Here is a 25,484-nt window from a genome sequence, read left to right as displayed (position 1 = left end):
GGTAAGTGTTATCTGGAAACACATTTAAGCATAGAAAAGGTACAATAAAAACATGACATTATAGTTTTCTGAGACAGCTTTTGTACATGTGTGTTCCATCATCATTGATTGAAATGTCATTATGTGGTACATGACTCTATAAATAAATATGTGTATAAAAATAAATAAACACATATTTATTTATACAGTAACACTATATATATATATATATATATATATATATATATATCTGACAAAGGACCTCCCCCAATGACCTAGCAATTTCATGGTTAGGTATATGTCCAAGAGAGATGAATGTATATATTTTATACACACAAAAATATTTGCACAAGAATGCTTATAGCAGCTATATTCTTAATAGCACTAAAATAAAAATAACTCAACTGCTCATAAACAGGATAATGGATCAACAAACTGTGACATGTTTATGTAATGGAGTAGTACGCAGCAACAATAAAGAATGAACTGCTGGTACTCAAGACACCATGGAAAAATCTCAAAAACATATTGAGCTGAAGAAGTCAGGCACAAAACAGTACAAACAGTATGACCACATTTATATTAAGTTCAAGAACAGGCAAAACTCATCTTTGACATGGTTAGAGATAAGAATAGTGGTTGTCTCTGTGGGAGAGATGCATTGGCTGGAAAGCAACAAGAAAGAATTTCTAAGGTTGATGTTCTACATTTTGAAATGCTATTCTGTATCTTGATCTGGTTGTTGATTACACAAGTTCATGTGCTTTCAAACTCCATGAAGCTGCCTACTTTTATTTTTATTTTTAGACACAGGGTCTCACTCTATTGCCCAGGCTGGAGTTTAGTAGCATGATCATAGCTCACTATAGCCTTGAATTACTGGGCTCAAGTGGTCTTCTGGCCTCAGCTTCCCAAGTAGCTGGGACTACAGGCACATGCCACTATGGCTGGCTAATTAAAAAAAAGTTTTAGAGATGGGGCCTCATTATGTTGCCCAGGCTGGCATAAACTCCTAACCTCAACTGATCCTCCCACCTTGGCCTCCCAAAGCGCTGGGATTACAAGCGTGAGCCACTGTGCCCAGCCTGACCTGTGTGCTTTCAATTGATGCATCTTATTGTCTGAAAATTATATCTCAATAAGGTGGAATTAACATAAAAAGTTAATATTTGATACAACTGTGTAGCTGCATGAATGTTCACTACTTTATCTATATACTTAAATTACAAATGGATCAAAGATTCAAATGTGAAAAGTGAAAATCATAAATGTACTGAAAGAAAATATAGGAGAATACTTTTACAAATTCAGATGAGGATGGCCTTTGTAACAGTGACTTGAAATGAAGAACCCGTAAAAAATTCGATAAATTTGACTCCATAAAATAGCAGTGTTTGAAATAGTCCATTAGTTTGAAAATGTATGAAAAATACTGAAAGTAAATACACCAAGAGGTTAGCAGTGAAATTCTTTGCATTTTGTAGTTATTGATGAATGTTATTTTCTTATTTTTATTCCACAAATTCCACAAATTGAATGTATCCCTTTTAGAATCGTTAGAAAAATTGTCCGAAAAACTGTTTCTGCTTCATTAGTTTCTTAGACATTTTTTCTGCCTCCATACCTTTCTAATAATTTTTATTCTTTTCCTCTTGTGTCTCACATACAGAGTTGTTCCTTCCTTCCATGGCTGATTCCCTTTTGATTTCTTCAGGGCCACATTTCATCCATCATGCTCCCCCTTTTCTTGCCTCTTTTATGTCTTCTTTACTACTGGATCATTTTTTCTTTCCCTATAAGCACGTCTGTTAACTGATCCTACAATATGTCTGACCCATAACCATGAGGCACTTCTTCCATGAAGGTGGCTTCTGCCTTCTTTTCATTACCAAACCTTTTGACAGAATAGTGGGTATTTATTATCTTTATTTTTCTACCACCAGGTCATTTGTCAACTTTTGTCAATCTGGCTAGCCTGTAAATTACTTTACTACATACTCCACCTCGGAGATCTTCTTTATCTACCTTCATATAGCTCTATTGCCGGTGCAGAAATGTTCAACCTTCCTACAGAGAGAGCAAGGTTCAAATTCTTGTTTGCCTGGCAACCAAGACCCTCCACAATCTTGACCCAGCTGACTTTACCTCATATTTCAGGACCCCCGACCCACTCTATACATTCTAGCCCAACTGCATCCTTTGCCATTCCCCAAGCTCTTCCTGCCCTGTCCCCCCACTGCACATTTATTGTAGGGGTTCCCTCTACCTTTCCTCATCTGTGTGTTTCAAGGCTGTTCTGGAAGAGACTCTAGGGCTCATGCGTATCTGATTCTCCTCTCCTTTTGGGCACATGGGAGGCTTACCCTCTCTTGCCCCTTTGCAGTTAGGCAGGGTATTACAAAGGCTTTGTTTTCTGGTTCAAGATCTTTGGGCTGTCTCTTCCCTGCCCCAGGCACTGAGAAGGCAGCTGTTCTAGAAGTGCTTCTCTCTTTTCTGTTCTTTTTTTGAGTGTCATTTTGGAGAATCGCAGCTGTTCTAGAAATGCTTCTCTCTTTTCTGTTCTTTTTTTGAGTGTCATTTTGGAGAATCTCAGCTGTAAAAACTCAAGCCCACACAGTCCTGGAAGATCAAATCTGGAAGTGATAGAAAGTTCTCTTGACAGCTTTGTCCCCTGTCTTTCTGAGAAAGGGGTTGTGCACAGCATAGGAAGAATGGGCACTGGGGCTAGCCTGAGACCAGTAGCTGAGGGATAGGAAGGCCTTATCTGCCTCTGTAGAGCCAGTGAGGAATCCATGAATTGTAAATATTAAATTTACATAGATTAAATATTTAAAATATTAAATCTAAGATTGTAAATATTAGATGCCTGAATCGTGGGCACTTTTTTTTTTTTTTTTTGAGGCGGAGTCTTCCTCTGTCGCCCAGGCTGGAGTGCAGTGGCTTGATCTCAGCTCACTGCAACCTCTGCCTTCAGGGTTCAAGCAATTCTCCTGCCTTAGCCTCCCAAGTAGCTGGGATTACATGTGTGCACCACTATGCCTGGTTAAGTTTTGTATTTTTAGTAGAGACGGGGTTTTACCGTGTTGGCTGGGCTGGTCTTGAACTCCTGACCTCGTGATCTGCCCGCCTCAGCCTCCCAAAGTGCTGTGGTTAGAGGCGTGAGCCACCACACCCGGCCATATTTATGTTTTCTTCACATGGGTGCTGCAATCAAAATATGGAACTATTCAATCACCACAGAGCTTTCCTTTGTCCTACGCCTAATTTGTTCTCCATGCCTATAATTGTGTCATTTCAAGAATGTTATATACATAGAATTATCAAATATATGGCCCTTTGAATTGACCTTTTTCACTCGGCACGATAGCCTTGAGATCTTTGGACATTTCTGTGATCTCTAGTTTTTGGCTATTACAAAAAAGCTGCTATGAACAATTGTGCATCTCTTCAATCCTTTTACTTTCAACCTACCTATATTGTTATATTTGAACTGAGCTTTTTGCAGAATGTATTGTACAGTTGGATCATGCTTTTTTGTCCACTCTGCCAAGATCTGTCTTTTTTTTGATGTCTTTAGACTCTTTCCATTTGCTGTGATTTTCTATATTTAGCCCGTATTTTATTTATTGTATTCTGTTTGTTCCTTCTGTTTTTTGTTTGTTTCTCTATATTCTTTTTCCTGCCTTTCTGTGGGTTACTTGAATATGCTTTGGAGTTCCATTTTGATTTATCTATAGTGTTTTTGAGTGTACCTATTGGCATAGTTTTTAAAATAGTTGCTCTAGGTGTTTCATGCTGTATGCATAACTTACCATAGTCTACTAGTGTTAACATTTTATCAGTTTAAGTGAAGTGTGGAAAACTCACCTTTGTTTATATTCCTTTACTCGACTCCATTTTAATATAATTGTCTTAAATATTTTCTACACATATATTGAGAACCACATCAGACAGTGTTATACTTCTTGCCTCAACCATGAAACATAATTTAGAAAACTCAGGAAGAAAAAGAAATTTATTTAAATTAACCATATATTAATTTTTTATTATATTTTTTCCTGTCTGATCTTCCAAGTTTCCTCATTTTATAGTTTCGTTTGTGTTTAGGGAATTTTCTTTAGTCATTGTTTTAGATTGGTTTGCTGGCCACATCTTTTAAGCTTCCTTCATCTGAGAATGTCTTGATTTCTCTTTGATTTTCTGAACGATATTTTCAAAGGTTATGTAAATCTGGGTTGACAGTTTCTTTCCTTTTCTTTCTTTCTTTCTTTTTCTTTCTTTCTTTCTTCCTTTCTTTCTTCCTTTTTTCTTTTCTTTCTTTCTTTTATTCTTTCTCTTTCTTCCTTCCTTCCTTCCTTCCTTTTCTTCTTCTTTTCCTTCCTTCCTTCTTCCTTCCCTCCCCCTCCCTCCCTCCCTTCATTCCTTCCTTCCATCCTTTCCTTCTTCTTTTCCTTCCTTCCTTCCTTCCTTCCTTCCTTCCTTCCTTCCTTCCTTCCTTCTCTTCTTTCTTTCTTTCTTTCTTTCTTTCTTTCTTTTCTCTCTCTCTTTCTTTTATTCTTTCTCTTTCTTTCTTCCTTCCTTCCTTCCTTTTCTTCTTCTTTTCCTTCCTTCCTTCCCTCCCCCCTCCCTCCCTCCCTTCATTCCTTCCTTCCATCCTTTCCTTCTTCTTTTCCTTCCTTCCTTCCTTCTCTTCTTTCTTTCTTTCTTTCTTTCTTTCTTTCTTTCTTTCTTTCTTTCCTCTCTTTCTTTCTCTTTCCTTTCCTTCCCCCCCTCCTTCCTTCCTTCCTTCCTTTTTCTTTTTTGTCTTGCTCTGTCACCCAGGTTGGAGTGCAGTGGCGCGATCTCTGCTCACTGCAACCTCTGCCTCCTGGGTTCAAGCAATTCTCCTGCCTCAGTCTCCCGAGTAGCTGGGATTACAGGTTCACGCCACCACACCCAGCTAATTTTTGTCTTTTTAGTAGAGACGGGGTTTCACCATGTTGGCCAGGATGGTCTTGATCTCTTGACCTTGTGATCTGTCCTCCTTGGCCTCCCAAAGTGCTGGGATTACAGCGTGAGTCACCGCGCCTGGCCGACAGTTTTTTTTTTTTTTTCTTTTAGCATTTGAAAACTATTGTACTACTTCATATTGGCTTCCATGGTTTATGGTGACATACCTGCCATCAATTAAATTGTTTTCTTCTATTGGTAAGGTGTCATTTCTCTCTCACTGCTTTCATAATTTTTTGTCTTTAGTTTTCAAAAGTTTTAATATGATATTTCCTGGTGTAGATTTCTTTGGGTTTATCATTTTTGGGGTTTGCTTGGTTTCTGGAATCTGTAGGTTTTTGTCTTTTGCCATATTTGTAAAATTTTCAGTGTTTATTCCTTCAAATGTTTTTGGCTTCACTTTTTCTCCTCCCTTACAGAACTCCTCTGACATGAATGTTAGATCGTTTGATATAGCCCCAAAGTTCCCTGAGACTCTATCTTTTTAACACTATTTTTTTTTCTGTTTTTCAGGTCGGATGATGTCTATTATTGTATCATCAAATTCCCTGATGTTTTCCTCTCTGGCCTGCATTCTGCTGTTAAGCCCGTCTCCACTGAGGTTTCTCTTTTGGCTCTATGGTATGTTTCAGTTCTGAAATTTCCACTGGAGTCTTTCCATCTTCTTCATTGAGTCTTCTCTACTTTTGCATTTGTTGTAAGAGTTTATTGAAGCATTGCTTATTGAAGGATTTTTATGATGACTGTTTAAAAATCCTTGTCAATAAGTAAAAGAGTATAACTGGATGTTTGTAACACCAAAGATACATGCTTGAGGGGATGGACACCCCATTCTCCATGTGATTATTACACATTGCATGCCTGTGTCAAATCATCTCATGTACCCCATAAATATATACATCTATGTACCCAGAAAAATAAGAAATAAAAAGTTAAAAACCCTTGTCAGTTAATTCTAACGTCTTTTTCCTCTTGATGTTGGAATTTGTTGATCATCTTTTTTCATGTAAGTTGAGATTTTATGATCCTTGGTATAAAGAGCAATTGTTGATTGAAACCTGGACACTGGGGCATTATGTTATGAGATTCAGGATACTATTTAATCTTCTGTTCTAGCAGGTCTCCTCTGACACTGTTTTGGTAGGGGAAGGGGGACACTGCTTCATTCCTACCAGGTGGGAGTAGAAATACAGGTTCTCTCCACTTTGCCCCTATTGACACCCAAGGGGAGAGCCCCCCTCATCACTGCTGGGAGGGAGGATTTTAGACTCCTCACCTGGCCTCTGCTGATACCACCCTGGCCAGGAAGGGCAGGAATATTTTGTTATTGCTCCCATGCAGCTTCCACTGACACTGCATGGGGGGTGGCCTTGGTACTGCTGGAGGAGGGAAAGGGTTCTAACTGTCCAGTAGGACTCTTGTGACACTAACCCCAGAGGAGAAAAGAAGAGCCTCACTGCAGCCTGTAGAGTTAAGTCCAGGCTTCTCGTGTGGTCTCCACTGACACCATGATGGTGGGACAGGGAGTGCTTCCATGTCTCATAGTAGGAATGAAAGTCCTGGATCTCTCACTTAGCCTTCCCTGACTCCACCCCAGTGGGGAAGCTTGAGTGCCTTGTTACAGCCTGGGAAGGATAGAAGTCTGGACTCCCCACCTGGCCTTTCCTGGTGTGGATATGAGTGGGTGAAATGATATTTTCTGTGGTGTTTGGCTGAGTTGAGTGGTTAATGTCTAAAGGTTTTCTGCCTTTCTAGGCTGCCTCTTTTCTGGTTCTTTAAGCAGAGCAAGCTCTTTCTGTTTGTTTGTTTGTTCTGTCTGCACCTGTTGGTGTTTCTGGTTGTTGGTTTCTCCAGCTCCCTTTCTGGGATATATGAGATAAAAAGCTAATCCAGGGAGCCCACCACAGTGTCACTCCTGGGGTCTCAACATCTTTAGGTGGTTTGGCTGCTTCTTCTACCTTTCAGAGTCCTCTTATGTTTATTTGATTTGTAATTTCTAGGGTTTTTAGGATGAGGAATATGGAAATATACATCATTCTGGAAGTTCTCTACCTTGTTTTTTAAATGTATGAGAATAATTATTCTTATAACCTAAATGTCCAATAACAGATCAATGTACCTTATGGTACATTATGCAACCAGTAAAATGATGGCTACAGGCTGGGTGCTGTGGCTCACACCTGTAAACCCAGCACTTTGGGAGGCTGAAGCTGGTGGATCACAAGGTCAGGAGATCGAGACCATCTGGCTAACACGGTGAAACCCTGTCTCTACTAAAAAAACAAAACAAAAAATTAGCCTGGTGTGGTGGCACACACCTGTAGTCCCAGCTACTCGGGAGGCTGAGGAAGGAGAATCGCTTGAACCCGGGAGGCAGAGGTTGCAGTGAGCTGAGATAGTGCGACTGCACTCCAGCCTGGGCGACACAGCAAGACTGTCTCAAAAAAAAAAAAAAAAAAAAAGTGATGGCTACAATACAATCTTATGTTTTTATTAGAATTAAAAATGCTTAGATGACATAAATGAAAGAAAGATTACACAAGTGTGTGCATATGTTAGTATGATTATAGCTGTGTGGAAAAATCTATCATAAGAAAGAAAACTGGAAGAAAGAACCCCAGAATATTGACTATGGCTGTTTGGAAGATAAAATCATAAGTGACCTTTTCCCTTTTAATGAGCCAAATTTAAAAAAAGAGAATCTAGTGCTTTTATAATAAAAAAATACATTTTATCATATTTTATTCCTAATTTTTTTTCTCAGAAAGATACACACAACTATTTTCTAAGATACATGACATTTTGCATGGGTTTATTAATTTATTTGTATTTGAGGAGTTAAAAAATATTTTCAGCCTGGGTTTATGTACATTGAAAGTATGGTTATGGGTTTAGATGATTCCCTTGCCATAAAATGAATATTCTATCAACAGTAATCAGCCATAGAGCTATATTTACCATGCTAAAGGAATAAAACACGTTGTTTTATTTGAAGATGAGCAAGAATGCTTTATGGGCTCCCAGCATACCACAAATAAGCCGGAAGGAGAGGAAATAGTAAAATAGAAAGACTGAGGATGCCTGGAGGGCAATTGCAGGATATGAGAGCCCCCTGGATTTGTGCTTCCGGTTTGGATGTCCCTGGTTGAAGCCCCATCTCCTTTCTATGACGCTGCTGGCTTTGATTCCTCTACCCTGCTGTCCTTAACATTCACGAACAGCAGTTTTCAACTGTGCAGATGACATAGGCTGAGCATGGCTCACAAGTGTTGCTCGAGGTGCATGTGGTCGAACATGAGTTACAGGAAAGCCTGGGGAAAAATCGATTTTAAACCAAGCTTAACAAGGGAATCTTGATAAAATGGCAACTCAGAAAAACCATGTCAAAATTTGCCCTACAAATTATGTTCTGAAGAAAACTCTGCACAATAGTATTGATCGAAGCCTGTTTCTTCTCTGCACCCAGAGTTGCCACTTCATGTTCACTGTAGCAGTGGCAGTTGAATAGTATTTTATATTTTTTCTTGATTTTGCAAGTGTTATCTTAGGCCTATTCCTGATTTTCCTTTAGTGGAAAACAGGAACAAAGGGAGATGCCAGCATGAAATGTTACACTAATAATTAATCTGCCTTTAGAATATTTTTAAAATATCTCTAGTGTCATGTTCTTAACCTCAGCCACTTTTCAGCACTCTTTTAAGAAGATCCCTGAACACACTGGGGAGGTTTGAACTTGTCCTGACCTTGGGGAAACAGGATTCTTTTACATCAGCCTCTTTGTGACTCTGGGGGATTTCATGAGTAACTGTGGAACTTGCCTGCTGTCCTCGCTGTCCAGCAGGCCCCGGTATGTGTTGATCTCACCCTCCAGCCGGGCCTTCACATCCAGGAGTACCTGGTACTTCTGGTTCTGTCGCTCCAGGTCGCAGCGGATCTCGGCCAGCTGGTTCTCCACGTTATCAATCAGACACTGAATCTGGGCCAGCTGGGAGCTGTACTGGGCCTCGGTTTCTGCCACGGTGCATTCCAGAGATTCTGTCTGCAGGAGGAAACATTGTCCAAAGGACTATGAAGTGCAGTCTCTTGGGCCAGAGTGCCTACTTTCAAATTCCTGCTTACCCTTTTCTAGCTATGTGACCACTGGCAAATTATTTAGCTTCTGTGAGTCTCAGTTTTATTCTCTGTATAGTGGGGAATACAAAATATTTGTCTCATTAGACGGTTGTGAAGATTAAGAGTTAATATGCGGGCTGGGCACGGTGGCTCACGCCTGTAATCCCAGCACTTTGGGAGGCTGAGGCAGGCGGATCACAAGGTCAGGAGATTGAGACCATCCTGGCTAACATGGTGAAACCCCGCCTCTGCTAAAAATACAAAAAATTAGCTGGGCATGGTGGTGGGCGCCTGTAGTCCCAGCTACTCAGGAGAATGGCGTGAACCCGGGAGGCAGAGCTTGCAGTGAGCCGAGATCGTGCCACTGCACTCCAGCCTGGGCGACAGAGCGAGACTCCCTCCAAAAAAAAAAAAGAGTTAATATGCGTAAAGCATTTAGAACAGTGCCAGTCATACTGCCACTGTTCTACGTGTCAACTATCACTACCACCACTATGACTACAGCAATACATGACATATTCGTGAAGCTTAAGGACTATCCACAGCATATGAGAGGGAAGATTGAGTGTGGGCTCTTGGCAGGGAGGGGTAGTATAGTGCTGTTAAGAGAAGAGGCTCTGGATACCAGAGGCTGGGACAGGCATATGTGTGGTAAGGGGACGAAGAGAGGTTGGTTAACGGGTGCAAACATACAGTTAGACAGAAGGAATACGTTTTCATGTTGGACAGCAGAGAAGGGTGACTACAGTTAACAACAATACACTGTGCACTTCAAAATAGCTAGAAGAGAGGACTTGAAATGCTCCCAACACGTAGAAATGAGAAATACTTGAGGTGATGGATGCTGTAAATATCCTGACTTGATTATTACATATTCTATGCATGTAACAAAATATCACATCTATGTAAAAAATTTATGAATATTATATATCAATAAAAATAAATTTAAAAAGAGAGAGAGAAGAGACTCTGGGATTCAACTGGCTGAACTCAGCTTCCAAGTTTGTCTCTTAGAATTGCATCCTTTGGAAGTTACCTAATCTGAGTCTCAGTTTTCCTTATCTGTGTCATGGGATAAAGGTATCTATCCCATAAAGTTACTGTGAAGCTTAAATGCGCATAGTGCCTCTCACAGGATGAATGCTCAGCTATCGTTCTTCTAGGTCTTCTCCGCAGGGCCCAATGACATGCACACAGCGGTGCTTGACCAGAACTGGTTCATGTCATCTTGAACGCATGGCGTTCTTGTTGCTTGAGTGGGGTGGGGTGCAGTGAAAGATAAGGTTGAAGGGCAGATCCTGGGAAACTGTCGGATGAAATGTTTGAAAATGATTCTTTGTTTTAGATATAACAGTGAGCCTGGAAAACTGGCCTGAATCAAATGAGAATTAAAACCTGCTGGAATGCTTAAGTGACCATGGCCCGGAGGTGTCTCTCTCGCTCTGCTTCTCCCTCCCTGTCTCTGGAGGCTGCCGCAGCATCAGACTCAAGCCCAAGAACGAAGGTAAGGCATCTTAGAGGGACAATACAAGCTGTGGACCTGTCATTTCTGCTTCTATTAATAGCTGGGTAAACGGCAGTACTCGGGAAAGGCAAGGAAATGTGATCCTTGGGTATGGAAGAGGGCTTAACATCTCAGGACTGACTTATCAGTGACACAACGGACACTGCCTTTGCCTCACGCACCAGGCTTTGCTGTGCTTGGAGCTCAATTTCCAGAGCATTGGCTGTGCGTTTCAGTTCCAAGATCTCCGTCTGGCAGCCCTGCAGCTGCTCCGCACTGGACAGTTGCTGCTGATTCAGCTCTTCTGTCTGAAACACAGGCACCATTAGAGAATTCAAAAAAGGCAGAAGTCTGTAAGCCTGACATTTTTTCAATCTGGGTGCTGACCTGAACAGCGAACCATTCTTCAGCTTCTCTGCGATTGTTGGCAAGCACCGTTTCATACTGACAGCGCATCTCATCCAGGACCCTGTTGAGGTCAAGGGTGGGGGCAGCGTCCAACTCCACACTGAGGCGGTCGCCAAGCTGTCCACGAAGCAAGCTGACTTCCTGAAAGTGGGATGGTGTAAAGAATGTCACAGAATGATGGGGAAAAATCCATTTGACATCCAACGGCATTCTACTTCTGTTTTTTGGAGCAGTGGGTAAAAGTGGGAGATTTTGATTCAGATTGCCTGGGCTGAATCTCTTTTCACCACTTAGAAGGGCCTCAGTTTCTTCGTCTGTAAAATGGACATAATAATTGTACATTTTTCCAGAAGGCTATTGTGAGATCTAGAAGGGTCAATCTACACATAATTAACTTACAAAAGTTAATTATGGCACATAGTAAGCTGTCAATAAATGTTAGCTATGATTGTCATCAACAAATGTTCAAAGAGCAAATGTACTTTGTTACATCATTCAGCTTTTCATTTTCTAGCTTTATCAATATATCAATTGCTTTATATTTTATGATTTTTAGAAGTTTATAAATGCGGAATATTTAAAAACACTGGTCCAGGTAGTGCACGAGTCTTTATCCCTTTTTTGAAATGGACTTCACAGTCTGTTTTTCAGCCTGATATTCATACCCCATGGATTGGAGCTAGGGGTGGCATAAAGCCTCCAAAGAAGCCATTTGTGAAGTTACCTCCTCCACAAAGGCAAGGGCAGGAGAAGAGTTTGATTCCTTCGTCTGGCACTGTTTAGGGGCTATTTCACACCTTAAATCAGAGACACACTGGAATGATCAGGTTGAATAGTAATAATGCCTCGAGTAGTTTTTTGTTTGTTTGTTTCTTTGTTTTTTGAGATGGAGCCTCGCTCTGTCATCCGGGCTGGAGTGCAGTGGTGAGATCTCAGCTCACTGCAACCTCCGCCTCCTGAGTTCAAGTGATTCTCCTGCCTCAGCCTCCCAAGTAGCTAGGACTACAGGCGCCTGCCACCATGCCCAGCTAATTTTTGTATTTTTAGTAGAGATGGGGTTTCATCATATTGGCCTGGCTGGTCTCGAACTCCTGACCTTGTGACCCTCCTGCCTCGGACTCCCAAAGTGCTTGGATTACAGGCGTGAGCCACCATGCCTGGCCCTGCCTCAAGTAGTTTTATTCCAGCTTAAACAACATCTGCCCAAATTCGATTTACAAACATCAACAGATCATCTGTCAGTGTAAGTACGTTACTCTCGGAGTCCTTCAGCTGAGTTGCCACTTTCCTTACCTCTTCATGGTTTTTCTTAAGGCAAAGGAGATCTTCCTTCAGAGACTCCACATGGGCCTCCAGATCAGATTTGCACAGGGTCAGTTCATCCAGGATCCCATGCAGGCTGCTGATGTCAGCCTCTAACAGCTGGCGAAGGGACAGTTCACTCTCGTACCTTTCACAGCAAAAGAGAAATCCAACGCTTACTTTGCTGAATGCTGTGCAAAGTGTGGGGATACGTGGAGGATCGATACATGGACTTCAGGAAGCCATGTGCATAATTTCTCTTAATTTCTAAGTAATGATAAATTCAAGCTTTTAAAACATTCTTAACTTTAAAATATTATATAGAGAATATTTGTGTGTGTGTGTGAGAGGGAGAGAGAGATTGAGAGAGAGAGAGAGAGCCATAAATTATTTTCAAATTAAAATTAAGGCCGGGCGTGGTGGCTCATGCCTGTAATCCCAGCACTTTGGGAGGCCAAGGCAGGCAGATCACCTGAGGTCAGGAGTTCGAGACCAGCCTTTCCCACATGGTGAAACCCCATCTCTACTAAAAATATAAAAATTAGCCAGGTGTGGCTGTGCACGCCTGCCTGTAATCCCGGCTACTCGGGAGGCTGAGGCAGGAGAACTGCGTGAATCCAGGAGGCAGAGGTTGCAGCAAGCCGAGATAGCACCATTGCACTCTAGCCTGGGTGACAAGAGTGAAACTCCTTCTCAAAATAAATAAATTAAATTAAATTAAATTAAACTTACTTTGACTTAAAGTCATCAGTGGCCAGTTTGCAGTTGTCAAGCTGTACAGCAAGTCTAGAATTCTCTGCTTTCGTGCATAAGATCTGGGAAGCAAGTCATTATGTGATAAATGATTCTTTGAGAGAAACCTAAATAAACTTCTATCCAACAGCTATGCCATTAGTTATCTTTTGAAAGTCTTTATAAGAAAGTATAAAATAACCCTCAGCCTGCTTTCCTTATTAACCTTGTCATTTCATGAAGAAAAAAAGCAGCGCCAATTTAGAAACAAAATAATGAAATAAAAAGGTTTAGTTTTTTAATAACATAAGACATTTTGCAACATTCTCAGGCAGTTGAACACCATTAACGTTTTCTCCATCAGTAGTTTGTATTATGAGTATATCCTCTCCCATAATAATAGAAATTCATGAAGGAGAGAAGAAAATGATTACTAGGTAGTTGAAAAGATGGCATTTCATGATCCGTGTTCAGATAATGTAAATGTTCAGTGTCACATACAAAAGTGATTTTGGATATAATACAGTTTTTCTGCATTCTATAGATGATGAAGGAAAAGTCTACAGGCAAGTTACTTTATTATAGTCACTCAGTAATCAGGGGTAGCTCTGGGCCTGATGCCGAGGTTTTCTGACTTTCAGTCCAGTGCTCTCCCCTATGTATCATTAACTCTTAGAATTCTCCTTTCCCTTGGTTTCCTTCTGTAAAACAGCCCCTTCTAGTAGAAAGATAAAGCAAACCATAGATCGGGAAGGTGGAGCACTAGGGCAACAGGACACAGACCTTCTGTTGGAGATCTTCAATGGTGTTGAAGTAACGCTGATAATTGGGGCACACCATTGGGATATCCTGTTCACATTGTGCTTGGATCCTGGATTCCAGCTCTGCGTTGGTCTCCTCCAGGCTGCGCACCTTCTCCAGATAGTTGGCGAGTCTGTCATTCAGGAACTGCATCGTCTCCTTCTCATTGCTAGTGAAGACCCCATCCTCACACCAGGCACAGTTCCCCACCGAGCAGCAACTATTACAACTCCCAGTAAAGTAGCATGGCAGGAGGCAACCGGTCAGCCCGCGAGACCTGGATAGGAAGCTTGGAGTCTGACATTGGGATGTAGCACAGGCACCGGGGAGACAGGCTGTTTCCATGGAACAGCTTGAGGCAGGTGCACAACCGGAAGCCGTGGTACAGGACTCAGTAGAGCAGTGCGTGGAGGAGCAGTCAGAAGTCATCCTTCCAGAAGCAAAGGCAGAGACTGGCTGCAAAACTTCAGTTTCCTTGACTCCAAAACTCTCCTTCTCTCCTGAGAGTTTTATAACCCCCCAAAATGGGTGTTTACAGACTGCACCGGATGTTTTCTTTATCACTGATGGTGCCAGTTTTCGTACAAACATCTCATTAGAGTTGTTTATTTACTGAGGAAGAGTTTTATGCCTCATAAAGGAGGGATAACTTTAGGTTACCAAAGCAGGACCCACACCATTTCCATGTGCAAGACGAAACACTTATTTCAGAAAATCGTCATAGGAAGCATTGTCCTTTTGACAGAATAAGAAAAGAAAGAGAAAATTTGGCCAATCAATAATTATAGATACAACTCATTACAAATCAGGAAAATGATATGTCCACAGATTTTGATTCTGTGGATTGATTGCTTGTGTCCCCTTTTAAAATTGGTATTACAGCTCATAAAATGACAATTATTTGTTTGTGCCACCACCATAAAAATGGTCATTGTGATTAGCAATCTTTCAGTGCTTTTTGTGATCTCAGAGCATGTGCTGACAAGACTGGAGGAGTGAGCTATATATTGGGTTTAAAGTGTGTGTGTGTACAAACCATGTCTATCTGTGTACAAATGGAAAAGTCACTTTACATAACTGATAGGAATAACTTGGTTTTCTGCAGGCTAAAATATAAATTGGTTAGAGCTGGAATTATGATCTTTGATTTCCTGAAACTTGCCTTCTCCACATTTCTCACTTCTTATTGCTAGATAAGTTATACTATTTTACCTGTATTTCTAATAAGAGTGAAATATAAATTCTTAGTTATAACCTTTTATTCCCTTGGGAATTCCTTAATGATTATACTTCAGAGTGGGGGCAAGGAACCCACAGGAGTCTTTTCTTCTGCGATGTAGAGCCTGTTTTCTCCTATTTATTTATTTATGAAGGTCTGAATTTCATGAAAATTAAAAATACTGGAACTTGGAAAAAAATTCTATTTAGGTTCCAAATCAGTAATTCCACTGGATGAAATCTCTGGTGCCAAATCTGACAGACAGGAACTTGAGATGTGTAACTTTTTTGAATTCTCTCTTGGATTTCACTTCCATTATGAAGCATAATCTATTTCACTTTGCTTGGTTTTAGTTGTTACATGTATCTCATTTTCAAAGGTGCATAGAGAAAATTGCCTCTAGAATTTTTAAGAACATTACAGGAAAAAAACACATTAATCTGAAAAAGTTAAAAATTTTTTTATCCAGAATAAACTTATTTTTCCCCTATTCTTGAGTGCTACTTCCTAGGTAGCTGATAATAGAAACCAAACCGAACCAAACCAGAAGAACATATGTAAGTGAGTTAAAATAGTCTCTTAGGATTTGTTACTCCCTGGGCAGAGTTGGGTTTGAATTTAGTGATTCTCTTCACACATCAACACTTATGCAAAAAGTTCTTAGAGTGTCTCATGGTATATTGACGCTGCTCTGCAACGAATATGAGTTCCAGGATTCAAAAACACTTCCGAAAAATTACAAATCTCTGAAAGAAAATTATCTTTTCACGGTAACCTAATGAGTCAAAAGAAAAATATCTTTGAAGAAAACCCATGTTTTGGTTGTCCATCACAGGTTCCAGTTAGCTAAAATGCAGTCATGTAAGTGCGAGTAAAATAAGAAATATTTCCTTTGTCTGGAACTAATTTCTAATTGTAAAGTATTGGTTACTGGTTATTGTCCTGCAGAGTAGGACTATTTATTTTGGTCTTGATTAATTAGGTAGTGTTGTATAATGATCTATAGCTATAGTCTCCATCGTAGAATATGGAAATCACCCAGAATTCATTTCTGTGGAGTCCTCCTTAGAGAAAAGAAGTCAGGCTGGCAGGACAAGAGGAAAGCAAAAAAAAAAAAAAAAAAAAAAAAAAGAAAGCAGGTAAGCTATGAGACTCACCTTCTTCATGGTCCAGGACACATGGCCCTCCTGCACAATATTCCTGCACCCAGCTATCACTAGACCTTCAGCTGATAGAAAAATGCAACTTAGCTCCCTGCAACCTTAGCGTTATCAGTACCGCACAAACCCTTTTCAGCACACAGCACAAGCACCATCCTGTAAAATCTCCAGCACGCCTTTGTCCCCTTGCAGACAGCCCCTTCTCTGCTGTGCTGCCCATTGCTTCCTCGCAACATATTTTCATATGTTCTCTAATACATCTGCCTTTCTTTACCTACAACTATCTTGATAAATTCTTCTTACCCCATGCCACCAGCCCCAGATAGTCACTAATCACCCGTGACAATTTCTATAGCATATCATCATCAGAAGAAAGGAACATTGGGAATAGAGAAAAAGAAATAGACGTCATGAAAGGCTATGATAAATAAAACAACAACAACAACAACACGGTAGTTTATTTTGTATAATACTATGCTCTTATCTTACAACATCCACCTAGGCTGCCAGAATCATTTTCCTAAAATACAAACCTGCTTTTTGTCGCCCTCCACTTATGGAGTGCAAACTTTCTACCTTGGCAAATATGACCTTCCCTAACCTGGTGCCAATTTATCTTTCTGGGCTCACTTCCTGATGTTCTCTCTCACAAACCCTAAGCTCCAGCCATCCTTCAAGGTTTGTAGGTACTATTTTCTTGGTCAAATGCTCTTCTGCTATTCCTTTCCTGGATGAACTTACATGTCAAGACTCAGCTGAAACGTCGTTCAACTGCCTCATGTGGAGATGGGGCTCCTCCCAGAGCACTTTGCATGCATCTCTGCTATAGCAGTTGTCTTGTTGCTTTTAACATTTGTGCGTCAGTTTATGAGAGTTTACATGAGGCTTTAAGAAATTTGGCTCAGGGCCAGAGCTAGTATCCATGTGCAGCAACATGATTGATTTTCACTGTTTTGGGCAACAATCTAAATAACTTTAACAGTGCCTGGCAAGGCCCGGCTTGGGTTCAAGCTGCAGGGGAAACACACAGCTGGCTAGGCCACAGGGTGGTCAAGGTACTCTGTTTCCCAAGGCAAAGAAGGAAGTGGGGGGGTGATCTGGGGGACCCTACAATATGATCAATCATATTGAATGACTTGGTCACTCTACATTATCCTTTATATAAATTGCTTTATTCAATTAGTTGATAGGATTAGCAAATGGATTTTTTCCCCCATCTATGTTCATGATAAATATTTCCTGTAAATTTCTTTTCTTCTAATGACCTTGTTAGGTTTTGGTATCAAGTTACATACTGGGTTCACAATATGACTTGGCGCTGTGTCCCCACCCAAACTTCATCTCAAATTGTAATCCCCAAATCCCCACATGTTAGGGGAGGGACCTGGTGGGAGGTGATTGGATCATGGGGACAGTTTCCCCTATGCTGTTCTTGTGATAGTGAGTTTGTCCTTAGGAAATCTAATGGTTTTGTAAGTCTGTGACAGTTCCTCCTTCACATGCTCTCTCTCACCTGCCCCCATGTAAGAAGTGCCTGCTTCCCCTTCCACCATTATTGTAAGTTTCCTGAGGCCTCCCCAGCCATGAGGAACTGGAACTCAATTATACCTCCTTCCTTTATAAATTATCTAGTCTCAGATATTTTTTCATAACAGTGTGAGAATGGAGTAATACTGTTCATAAATTAAATTGGGAAATGTTTCCTCTTTATTTCATGAGATTCTATAAGATTAGTGTTATTTCTTCCTTAAATGTTTGATGGAGTCCAGTGAGGTCACTTCTTCCAGGAGTCTCCCATGTGAAAAAGGTGTGTTTTGTTTTTAACTAGGAAAAAAAGTCTGGGCATGGTGGCTCAAGCCTGTAATCCCAGCACTCTGGGAGGCCCAGGCAGGCAGATCACTTAAGGGCAGGAGTTTGAGGCCAGCCTGGCTAATATGCTGAAGCCTTGTCTCTACTAAAAATACAAAAATTAGTTGGGCATAGTGGCGAACACCTGTAGCCCTAGCTTTTCGGGAGGTTGAGGCATGAGAATTGCTGAAACCTGGAAGGCAGATGTTGCAGTGAGCCAAGATCACACCATTGCACTCCAGCTTGAGTGAGAGTGAGACTCCATTTCAAACACACACACACACACATGCACACACATACAAATATATATATATTTGCTGACCTCTACATCAAATATTAAAAAATATCAAATTGCTTACCTCTACATATAGAAACCCCACAATGCTATTCAGTTGTTCTGTTTCATTTTGTGTGAAAGTTGCATTTTTCAAGGAGTTTGTTCACTTCACCTAAGTTGCAAAAATACTGAAATAAAGTTGTTCATAATAATCCTTATCATGAATTTTAGTATCTGTAGTGTCTATAACTTCTCACTATTTAATTTCAGATATTGGTAATTTGTGTTTTATCTCATGCTTCCCCCATCAATCTGGCTTGATGTTCATCAGATTAATACTAATGTATCATTTATTTCAAAGCTGCTGAAAGAGTAGATTTTTGATGTTCTCACCATAAAACAATGATAAGGTGCTTAGGTGATGGATATGTTCATTAGCTCGATTTATCTTTCCACAATGCATACATAAATCAAAACACCACATTGTACCCCACAAATATATATATACGTAATTACTATTTGCCAACTAAAAAGTAACTAAATAGAAGTACTTTATGAATCCTTTCAAAGAATCAAATTTTAGCTTCATTAATTTCCTCATTGTTTTCTATTTCATTGATTTCTGGCATTATGTTTATTATTTATTTCTTTCTCCTTACTTTGAATTTTAATTGTTCTTTTTCTATTTAGTTGAAATGAAAACTTAAGTGATTGATGAAGATGTAAATGAAGGTGATAAAGATGTAAATCTTATTTTCTAATATAATCATTTGCTGTATATTTTCTACTAATCCAATGCTATATGTATCCCATAAATTTTTAAAATCTTGTGTTCTCATTATCATTCAGCTCATAATATTTCTTAAGCTGTACTGGTATTTATTATTTGATCCATAGGTTATTAGAACTGTGTTGTTTGATTTTCAAATATTTGGTGATTTTTCTAAGTATCTGATTGATTTCTCATTTAATTCCATTGTGGTCAGTTAACATATTTTGTTAGATTTTGGAATTTATGGAGACAAATTTAATGGCCCAGAATATAGTCTATTTTGGTGACAGTTCCTTATGCATTTGAAAAGAATGTATATTCTGCAATTGTAGGGGGTAACATTCTGTAAATGTAACTGGGTAAAATTGTTTGATACTATTATTCAAATCTTCTTTATCCTTAGTAATTTTCTTATCTGTTTGTTCTCTCAGATCCTGACAGGGGATATTAAAATCACCAAATGTGATTTTGGATTCATCTATTTCTCTCTTGACTTCTGTGATTTTTTGCCTTATTTATTCTGAAGCTCTGTTATTGGGTCAGATTTTTATGGATTATAGGACCACCTGATGAATTTTCCCTTTTTCATTATGAAATATCACCTTAAAAATTATCTAATATTTAAATGACCAAACTTCTTTCTTATCATTACTATTTGCATGGTATGTCTTTTTTTCAGACTATAGCATTCAATTTTCTTGTGCTTTTGTGTTTAAAATGAATCACTTTTATTTTTTATTTATTTTTATTTTTATTATTTTATTATTATTATACTTTAGGTTTTAGGGTACATGTGCACAATGTGCAGGTTTGTTACATATGTATCCATGTGCCATGTTGATTTGCTGCACCCATTAACTCGTCATTTATCATTAGGTATATCTCCTAATGCTATCCCTCCCCCCTCCCCCAACCCCACAACAGTCCCTGGAGTGTGATGTTCCCCTTCCTGCGTCCATGAGTTCTCATTGTCAATTCCCACCTATGAGTGCGAACATGCGGTGTTTGGTTTTTTGTCCTTGCGATAGTTTACTGAGAATGATGTTTTCCAGTTTCATCCATGTCCCTACAAAGGACATGAACTCATCATTTTTTATGGCTGCATAGTATTCCATGGTGTATATGTGCCACATTTTCTTAATCCAGTCTATCGTTGTTGGACATTTGGGTTGGTTCCAACTCTTTGCTATTGTGAATAGTAAAATGAATCACTTTTAAACAGAATAGTGTTGGGTTTTGTTTTCAAATCCGGTCTGACATCCTCTGACTTTTTATTGGAGTGCTTACTTTATATTTAATGTAATTATTGATATGGTTGGTTTAAAATCTACCATCTTGCTATTTGTTTTTTATTTCCATGTGTTTTTGCTTCCTTTCCCTTTTGTTTCTCATCTTATCTGGTGCCAAACATTCTACTTTATTTTCTATACTAACTTTATAAGTATATATAGATTTTAATGGTTTTTTCTAAAGGGTGGGGTAGTTCTCCCAGGATTATGAAATGCATCTTTACATTATTACAGTCCACTTGGAATTAATACTGTAGCACTCTATGTAAAATATGAGAACCTTAACACAGTAGAGTTCTTTTTGCTCTTTTCTGTTCTTTATGCTATTATAGTCAAATTGCTTACTTCTGTATATAGAAACCCTACAATGCCATTGTTTTTGCTTTAAATAATTGTCTTTTAGAATATTGAGAAAAGGAAAAAGAGAAAGTCTCATATTTTATCCATGTATTTACCATTTTCAATGTTTTCTTTCCTTCCTGAAGGTGTGAGACTTCATTTTGTATAATTACTCTTAAAATTTTTTTATTGTGGCAAAATACAAGTAACATAAAATGTACTATCTTAACTATTTTTAAGTGTACAATCCAGTGGTATTAAGTACATTCAAATGCTGTGTGGGCATCACCACCGTCCTTCTCCATAACCCTTTTCACCTTTTAAAACTGAAACTCTGTTCCCTTTAAACAACTGCCCATTAACTTGTGTCCTGGCAAACACTGTTCTACTTTTCATCTATGATTTTTTTACTACTTTTAACTACCTCATATAAGTGAAAGCATATAAGTGAATAGCATCTTTTTGTGACTGGCGTACTTCACTTAGAACAATGTCTTCAAGGTTAATTCATGTTGTGGCATGTGTCAGAAAGTCTTTCCCTTTTAGGGCTGAATAATATTCCATTGTATGGATGTACCACATTTTGATTATCCATCCATCTATCAATGAACGCTTGTTTGTTTTCATATTTTAGCTATTGCGATTATTGCTGCTATGAACACAAGTATACAAATGTCTTTTAGAGACCCTGCTTTCAATTCTTTTGGGTATATACCCAGAAGTGGAAGCGCAGGATCATAAGGCAATTCTACATTTAATTTTTTGAGGAACTGCTATATTGTTTTTCACAGTCACTGTACAATTTTACCTTCTTACCAGCAATGCTTAAGAGTTCCAATTTCTCTCTCTCTCTCTCTCTCTCTCTCTCTCTCTCTATATATATATATATATATATATATATATATATATATATATATATTTTGTTTGTTTGTTTGTTTTGAGACAGAGTCTTGCTCTGTCACCCAGGCTGGAGTACAGTGGCACCATCTTGGCTCAGTGCAACCTCTGCCTCCCGGGTTCAAGTGATTCTCTTGCTTTAGCCTCCTGAGTAGCTGGGATTACAGGAGCCCACCACCACGCCCGGCTAATTTTTGTATTTTTAGTAGAGACGGGATTTCACCATGTTGGCCGGGCTGGTCTCAAACTCCTGACCTCAAGTGATCCGCCTGCCTTGGCCTCCCAAAGTGTTGGGATTATAGGCATGAGCCACCACACCTGGCCGTTTTGTTTTTTTGTATTTATTTGTTTATTTTATGGCAGCCATCCTAATGGGTGGGAGGTAGTATCTCATTGTAGTTTTGATTTGCACTTTGCTAATGATTAGTGATGTGATGCCGAGTACCTTTGCCTGTGCTTATTGGCTATTTGTATATCTTCTTTGAAGAAATGTCTGTTCAAGTTCTCTGTCCATTTCTGAACTGGTTTGTTTGTTTTTTGTCGTTGAGGTAAAATTACTCTTAAACCAAAAGGACTTCCTTAGTGTTTCTTATAGTGTAGATCTTCAGGCACTTAAAAAAGAAGCCAGCTTTATTCACCTAGAAGTGTTTTTATTTTTCTTTAATTTTGAAGGTTGTTTTTGCAGACTGTAGTGTTCACAATTTTTTTTCCTTTAGGACCTTTTAAATGAGGTTTGATTTTCCTCTGACATCCATTTTATCTGAAAAGAAGTCAGACATCCACATTTTCTTTGCTGCCTTCTATTTGATTTTTTTTCTTAATTGTTATTCAGCAGTTTGACTATGATATGTGTAGGTGGTGTGTGTGTGTGTGTGTGTGTGTGTATTGCAATTATCCTGCTAAGAGTTTGTTGAGATTCTTGAATATGTGGGTTAATAAAATATGTCACCAAATTTTGAAAATTTTTGCTTTTATTCGCTCCCAAATTTTTATTTCCTATTCTTTAACTCCTCTCATTTTGAGACTCCACTTTCATCCTCGTTTCACCACTTGATACCTTCCCACAGTCTTCTTAGTTTCTTCCATTTTTTTTCAATCCTTTTTTCTACCTGGCTAGGCTGGAACCTCAAAGTCTGTTAATAGTGAATGACCTCTGGTATCTCCATTCAGCTTCTAATCACCCAGCAGCCACTCTTTGCTATGCCTGATGGAATTTCAGCGAGCATATTTGCAACTGCACCTTCTGTAAGTACTTGAGAACTTTTACACAGTCTTCTTTACTTACCTACATATATCTTCTTCCTCTCCAGAATAGCTTTCCAAACTCCATTTAGATATAGCTACTCATGTTGCAAACATGACATGTGTAGAGCAAGAAGAACAGAATATTTCCATCTTGAATTCTCTCCTCCTTCTCGGCTCCTAGGCTCAATTGGTCACATAACTCCACTGTCTAGTCTGTCTTTGATATTTTCTTTTCCTCCATATCCCTTTGATGACTAGTTGCAGTCAATTCCTCTTTGACTATATCTTTCCCACTTTACCCCCATGACAACAGTCTTCATTGTTCTCGATTTTATGATCCCACAGCACTTCACTAATACTGCTGGTAGAACACATCTTTTTTTATTATAACACAGCAATTGGCATTTGATAGATAATTATTAACTGTAAGAAGAAACAAATGGATGTTGTGTTTGTATTTGCTTCACCTGCCAGATGGTTAGCTTATTTTCAGCAGAGACAATAAAACACAGGACACACAATAGGCATTTAATAAATCTTAGTTGAATAAACAATGACATTATTACAATTTTTTTCATAAATAGATCATGTCATCAGGATTAGTTTATATATTTTGTCATATCTGGTGTCTGGGTAATGTTCAGTATTTCTCAACCTGTCTGAAACCATTTTTTGGGAGGACAAGTCAGGAAAAGTCTACTTTCAAATATGCTGAGGTACTAGACCATCTTATATGCAAGGATGTTTAATTTTCTTAAAACAGCAAGAACAGCAAAATTAAGAAATATTTGTCCATACTGCCACCATTTTCAGTTTCACTAATATTCCCAGTTTTTCTTAAAATGCCAATGTTCAGAGTTAAGATACACATTTAACGAATGAACAGAAATAAACATAAGTAATTGTAGACATTTGTGCTATGCCAGAGATGTAAAATTTATTAGGATAATCATGAATAACTTCCTTAATTTCCAGAAAGATACCACCCAAGACTGAAAACAGAATTCCCAAAGCACCCACAGAAAGAGACACTTTAATATGAAGGAATCAAATAGCTTCAGGAAGCTATAGGCATCCACCGATTCAAACTGCAGTTGGTTATAGCTGAATGGTCATTGAAAGTTTCTTGGTCTCTATTTTTTTGCAGGGGGTGATTGTGATAGTACCATCCTTGTTCCAATTTCTAAAGCAGAGTACATTAGTTGTAGGTACTGAGATAGGTGAACGCTAAAGCTTCTATGTTGACTCTTTCAGTCTCAGGCACTGAGCAAAGTAGCCATCCATTAGCAGCCTCTTGGGAGGCAGGGCTCACAGCAGGGCTGAGTGAAGGTGGTGAGGTTGAGGGTCTCCAGGCCTGGAGTTGGCTGGCAGGAGTTGAGCAGGAAGCAGGTGGGCACGCAGGGCTGAGGAATGTAGCAGGGTGGGGGACAGTTGTCACAGCAGGTGGGCTCCAGTAACCAAACTGTGTGTGGGCAGGTGCTGGGCAGGCAGACTCCACAGCGGCAGGATTTGTCGAAGGAGCAGAGGGTGGTGGCTGGTCCGGTGGGGACACTGCAGCCGCGAGAGGCACAGCAATCCATGGCTATCGGAGTCTGTGGTATTTATGGGTTTGATTGAAAAGAAGGATAAGGCTTCTGAGGTGTGAATATCTCTCCTTTCTCTGGGGCTCTTATATACCCTCTCCACTGGGAGTTGGTCCAGCCAAGAGGCTTCTTTCCTGGTTCTTGTTTATGTTAGTGTACCCATTATTCTTTAATTTGTTTGACATTTAGACTCTGTAAAGAGTCCCCATTTTTCTAATTAACTTTTATTTGAGTTCATTGCTAAACCTGAACTGATTACCCTTGCTATTTGTCATTGGAACACAAGCTTTATGAGGTATCACCAAAGCCTTCTGTTATTATATTTTCAACACCAGCCCTGCTGGGGAATACTGCATGACAGTGAGTCTGTAATATGTGGGCCTGCTCTCCAGTGCTGCTTTATTTTTAATCTGTCACTTTATCTATACCAATTTGTCTGATAAAGTATTCTTGTTTTAAAGAGTTGAACTTAGTTTTACTTTACTTTAGCTTTGAGGCTTTTGAAGATCAAAATTACATTAATGTGGAGAAATATGCCATTGAGAAATATGGAAAAACTTTAAAAAACACTTATTATTCTAGTTTTTTACTATAAAAATTTTGTATACATTTGTTTATCATTACATTACATTACTGGAATCATATTGTGCATAGGTTCTGAAACTTGCCTTTGTGTGTGTATATATAGATATATAATTATCTTATATTTTAAAGGATATTTGATAGTGTTACTTTTAATACTTCTTAGCATTTATTGTATAATTGCACTTCTATGTTACTTTAAAATGTTATATTATTATGCATTGAGGTTATTTTCAACTTTTCTCTACAATAATTTTGGCAACAGAGCACCTCTGTATATAAATCTTTGTGCATATTTTTGATTATTTCAGAAACAGAATTAATTATTTGGTAGAATTATAGGGGCAAATGTTAATTTCCAGTATTTTTAACGCCTTTCATATCATTGCCATACTGTTTTTCAGAATGGTTCTATTTACCTATTTTTTTTTCAAATTATCTATTT

At 39.1% G+C, this 25,484-nt stretch overlaps 2 protein-coding genes across 2 annotated transcripts; both read right to left on the bottom strand.

Moving 5' to 3' along the window:
• Positions 1-7,961: 7,961 nt before the first annotated feature.
• KRT40 (keratin 40) lies at positions 7,962-17,037 on the bottom strand. The gene is made up of 9 exons (XM_003278282.2): positions 16,949-17,037; positions 16,205-16,275; positions 13,811-14,258; positions 13,028-13,110; positions 12,287-12,443; positions 10,973-11,134; positions 10,768-10,893; positions 8,787-9,007; positions 7,962-8,279 (listed from the first exon to the last, which is right to left on the bottom strand). Exons 3-9 carry the CDS (start codon positions 14,255-14,257, stop codon positions 8,180-8,182), a joined length of 1,296 nt encoding a protein of 431 aa, XP_003278330.1. The 5' UTR covers position 14,258; positions 16,205-16,275; positions 16,949-17,037; the 3' UTR covers positions 7,962-8,179.
• A 6,753-nt stretch (positions 17,038-23,790) lies between these two features.
• On the bottom strand, positions 23,791-24,537 carry LOC100591049 (keratin-associated protein 3-3-like). Its single transcript, XM_003278283.3, has one exon. The coding sequence runs from the start codon at positions 24,452-24,454 to the stop codon at positions 24,158-24,160; it is 297 nt and encodes a 98-aa protein (XP_003278331.1). The 5' UTR covers positions 24,455-24,537; the 3' UTR covers positions 23,791-24,157.
• Positions 24,538-25,484: the final 947 nt, after the last annotated feature.

This window comes from Nomascus leucogenys, unplaced genomic scaffold (genome assembly GCF_006542625.1).
Source record: "Nomascus leucogenys isolate Asia unplaced genomic scaffold, Asia_NLE_v1 Super-Scaffold_285, whole genome shotgun sequence".
NCBI classification, from domain to species: domain Eukaryota; kingdom Metazoa; phylum Chordata; class Mammalia; order Primates; family Hylobatidae; genus Nomascus; species Nomascus leucogenys.
This window is presented reverse-complemented; position numbering and strand designations above follow the sequence as displayed.